Below are 5000 nucleotides of genomic sequence, written 5' to 3'. Positions count from 1 at the left end.
TCTGTTTTGTTTTTAGGGTTTGATGTTCAATGAATATTGATATTAGCTTTGCAATAAGTCGGTCTTTAGAAAGAGGAGAGATAAATTAAGTAAGAAACAGAGCAGTGCCTAAAATAATAAGAAATAAAGTTAAAAAAAAAGGAAAAAAGAAAATAAAAACACGCTTTAACAAAGTGTAATAATCAGTAGTACAGTTTCCTCCTCAAATCGGCTTTATTGATTGATTTATTAGTTCATTTATTCATTAATTTATGCAAACATCAATGGCATAGTTATTTATTTCACATTAGTTTACAATAACCCATTAATATACTTTTTACCCATTAAGAAGAGGAAGTCTACTGACTTGCAAAAACAACGCGGGCATTGAATCTGTTTGTGTTTCTTGGTTTATGTGGTTGTTTGACATTCATCGTCTAAGCAACATGGAAAAAGACAACAGAGAGAGGAAAAAAAAGAACTCAGGTATTGGTACAAACAACCATCAGCATTTTTGTTCCAGTACTTACTGAACCGCTCCCGTATCCTTCGCCCTGGAGAGTAAAGATGTGTGAGGGAGAATGGGACAATTTTTGGGTTAAATTGAAAGAGGTAGGAGAGAGAAATTATAAACTTTTTATGTTTAAATGATAAGTCACTTTCTCTGGAGATGTGACTGATCGATTTAAACATTATCACTACGTAGGAAAAAATGCAATATTAAAAATATATAATTCTTTCCATAACAAAAAGTATATGGAATAAAGAAACAAAAGAAAAATCATAATTAACCATTTGTAGAAGTTTTGTCAAAATTGAAAGGAATCTTCCCAGATAGATAAAAAGATAGCTTAAATCAGCAATCTTTCTATCTATTAGTGTTACTTCATGTCACCGCGTGAAATATTGTACTTTATTAACCTACACTACAATTGTGTTTATAATTCAGTATTACAAGCACATTTTCTCCATCTTTAAAACTTGTATTTTACTGTGTTCCTTTTAAATTTCTAACAAACTTTCACGAAAGAAATCATATAAAAAGGTAAAAGAAACATGAACTTCCTCCATGACGCATCCTCCCCACCTTACCTTCAGACTTAAGATATTTTTCTTGGGCTTTTCTTCCCTGGGCGTCTCCTTGATGTCCAGGAGCTTGGACGAGAGTTTGAGTCGCGACGGAGGCTTCGGGGGCTTCCCGTTGGCCTCCGCCTTGTCGCTCTTGTCCTCCGTCGACAGGCGGCTCGACTTCGCCTCCGAAATGGGCGCTAGAGAGGAGGGCCTCGAACTCTTGCTTTCGCTCGAATAACTCGAATAACTCGAATAGCTCTTCGTCTCCTTCTCCTTCTCCTCCTTGATGGATGGGGTGGCCTCCTCCTCGCTCCGTCTCGCCGACGAGGACGTGGACGCGGTGCCTTGCAAGGAGGACGTTCGGCCCAGCGGAGGCCGAGCGGGGGACTTGGTGCGCATGGCCAGGTACGAGGAGAAGGAGAAGGTTGAGTCGTTCTTCGTGGATAGGTCATTTGAGCTGTCCCTGAGGTCGCTATCCAGGCCCTGAGATAACGATTTGGTGCTGCCATAGAGTCGGTGGAGGTCTGGAAGGTCGGTTTAGTTAAGACAAAGAGAATATGCATTTTTTTCCGTTAATGATTGTATTCATCAGTAATCACTAAAGGCAAAAGATGCACCAGCATATCTTCTGAAGCTGAATATGTGAAAGGAATCGCCATTAAGAGTTAACAGAATATGCATATCGTGAACTGAATCAATCATAGTATAGGCTTCGACAACTACAAGGTCGTACGAAGAACCGACCTTCTCTCGAAGACCGAATCTGTTCCTTGGCATCGTCTACGGCCTTCCTTAGGTCTTGGGCTGACCATGATACCGGTCGAGACTTGTCCCATGAATTTAACCTGAAGGGCAAGAGAGTGATCAGTACAAAGAAAGAAGAAAGGGGGATATGTTAAGCATATATAGAAGGAAAAAGAACAGATTATAATGCACCTTACAGCTAAGACATTAAAAACAAAGAGTACAGTTCTATCGTTTCTATCGTTAATCACACCAGAAACTAGAATGTGAGTGTCGAAGGACGCCTCACTCTAGTATTCTCGACCTAGATAGTTGCATCTCGAAGCCACAATTTATTCATCATTATTTTTTTCTAAACAGTACACGTGAGTTAGTGAGAAGAACGTTCAAAGACACAACTCATTGCGCTCTATCCTAAACACCATCTCACTTGGACGCAGCTCTTTGGTCTCGGTCGTACTCTTCGTTGGCCTTGGCGATAATATCCGGAGTCAGGTCGGAACGTGTCCTTCTGTAACCCTCGACCTCATCCTTGACTCTGGAGGATGACACAAGGGAATCCCTGGAGCCGTAGCCACTCGAATCCTTGCCATCGTCTTGTCTACGGGAAAAGCTACTGTTTGTTCCGTGTTACAGCAGCGGGAGAGGAAACACGGGGTTAGAGGAGGACCACGTCAGTTGCATTGGGCGGAAGAGGCGTGCAGGCTGGCGTCAGCGCGGCGGCGAGTCACGCGGTTCAGATCTGACGAGGCTTTTCTCTCTCTTTTTAAATTTTGTTTTTCGTTGTTGGGGGGGGGGGGGGTATCAGTTGATAGAATTATTGAGGGCTTAAAGGGAAAAATCCCAGAAATTGAGTATCCAGGTCAAAGTGACGGGGGATCTTCCGTAGAGATAAAGGGCATAATTTCTTTTCTATTTGACATAACGGTGAGATGTTGATACATCACATATTTTATATGCGTTATGCCCTACGGAAGTTTGTCCCAATAATACCATCAACTGCTTATAAACAAATATGTGAAAAAATAATAATAACAAAGTAAACCAAAGAGAAATGAAGTACAAATTCAATTGATAAACAGAATCAACAAAAAGCTCAATAAAGATAATACAGAAGAACTTAAATATAAAAAAAACTGATAGATAAGGAAAAGAAAATAAGGTCATGATGTTAGTGGTAAACAAAAACTACATCACTTTTTTCACTATCAGCAAAACAATGACGTCACAATCTGCGTTCTTGGATCCGAGCCTCATTGCAGATGCTTATACGAGCACTCACGAATTTGGCTACACTAGGTTGATAATACTGTCTTTCGAAAACAAATTCATGCAGACGAAAAGACACGAAGAAGATTATAAACTTAATAAAAATGTGATGAACAAATAAAGAAAATAAATCTAAAACAAAGAAATCCAATATAAAGTGAATAGTAAAAAAATCTAACAAAAAAAAAAAAACAATTAAAACGGAAACTACTGCAATAGGGACAAAATAAAGTAGAAAAAATTAATCTAAAAGGAACCCGTTTTCTATAATTTTCAACAGCCAGCGGACCTGCATGTCGTGCTAATAGCAGCGCGCAAAAAGCAAATAGCAGCGGGTGAGATGGTAATAGCATTTTAATTGTTTCTCTTTTTGTTTTTTGCTTTTCTGTTTTGGTTAATACAGGTTATACCTTATCACCGTTTTAGGCATCCCATTTCATATGGGATTTATGGCATATATTCATCGGTGTTTATCAGATTATTAATGTTACTATTTCCGTTATATAGACAAAACACTAGCTTTGCGGACGAGTTGGACGTAGGGTGCTAAAAAGCTGCAATAAAACACCAGTGGCAGAGCAACGGGAGGCCAGCAACACGATGGAGGACGATTAATAACATGAGATAGGATGCTGCTATGTGGTTTTCCTCTTGTTTGTGGCCAGATATATTTACCTTTAAAGGTCGCGATTTGCGTTTTGATCGATATAGTTTGATGAGAAAGTGCATGTAGTTAAAATCATTTACAAGATAGCGCACTTGCTGATTCATCTATCTACTGTAAAATAAATGATTAGCGGTTAATTCTAACTTTTTTTTAGGAATACATTTTTTAAATCAAATAGCATTTCTCACGCAGAAATCTGAGCCAATGAGATCACAAATCAGAATGGGAAACGGATTTTGATTGCCTCTTCGTGTTGCAAGTCTGCCGTTGCTTGTGGAGTCTGCCGGCTGGTGCAAGAGCGACTACAATTCTATTTGCACTACCTGTCGCATGGCACTCAACACCTGGACCTACTGTGCTCTGGTAGCCACACCCAAAGACATAGTTTCTCAAAAAACTGTTTCTCAAACTTGGATAAGAAAATTCCTGATAGATGAGGAAGAAAATGTCATGAGGTATATATATATATTTTTTTTTTTTTTTTTTTTTAAATGTGGGATAAAAAGTCTGGCAATGAAAAAGAAAAAAGAGAATAAGATTTGTGTTTACATTTTGGTGGAGTCCCGATCACAACCAATATGTAATTGATAGATCTGGGAAAGGGTTTGCACATTCCTTTTTTTAGCACTGGGGATGTAACCCAAGAATAGTGAATAAATCCAGTCCAATCAAAAGTTTTAGTAGTGAAATCAAAAGACTCCGAGCTGGGAACCACTCCACCACACCTTACGTAGTCTCGAGTCGTGGGGAACCTTGCAAAACCGAGACCTCCAAAGCTCTTTAAAGCTACAATGGTTCCCGGTTCTCTCCCAGCTCTCCTCTTTTCCCCTTCCCTCCTCCCCTCCCTCCTCCCCTCCCTTCCCCTCAACCTGTAGTGGGTTGCTGAGTCACTTCCCCCCCTCCCCCTCCCTTGCCCTTTCCTCCCATCATCCCAGAAGCCGAAGACCTAATCATATCCCTCGGGGATAAGACTTACTTGGTAGTACCAGTGTCGTAACTGCTTAGCGAATTAAGGGAGGTGGTAGAGCCCGAAGCTTCCTTGACTGCCTTGTGGTCATTGTAATCTCTGCAATACAAAGAAATACAAATTAAAAGATTTGGATTAAATTGTGTAAGGAATAACAGGGTGAATTATGTTTTTCAGTGTTATAATTGTTAGTATTAATGCAATATCTGTAAATAATCTGTTATTAGAAAATTAAAATCTATTCAAATCGATAAAGAGTTTATTTCCAATGTGATGAAAAATAGAAAAAATAGATAATGACGA

At 39.4% G+C, this 5000-nt stretch overlaps 1 protein-coding gene across 1 annotated transcript in view; it reads right to left on the bottom strand.

The window, feature by feature from the left end:
* LOC125031631 (trichohyalin-like) overlaps positions 1-5000 on the bottom strand; it is a 127254-nt gene that overhangs the window by 57894 nt on the left and 64360 nt on the right. The window contains exons 3-7 of the mRNA XM_047622515.1: positions 4707-4796; positions 2225-2395; positions 1795-1895; positions 1072-1574; positions 510-533 (exon numbers count right to left, since the gene is read on the bottom strand). Coding sequence (XP_047478471.1) covers positions 510-533; positions 1072-1574; positions 1795-1895; positions 2225-2395; positions 4707-4796 — 889 coding nt within the window. The remainder of the gene's footprint in view (positions 1-509; positions 534-1071; positions 1575-1794; positions 1896-2224; positions 2396-4706; positions 4797-5000) is intronic.

This window comes from Penaeus chinensis, chromosome 13 (assembly GCF_019202785.1).
Source record: "Penaeus chinensis breed Huanghai No. 1 chromosome 13, ASM1920278v2, whole genome shotgun sequence".
Taxonomy (NCBI): domain Eukaryota; kingdom Metazoa; phylum Arthropoda; class Malacostraca; order Decapoda; family Penaeidae; genus Penaeus; species Penaeus chinensis.
Note: the sequence above shows the minus strand (reverse complement) of the source record. Positions and strands in the feature narration are given on the sequence as shown.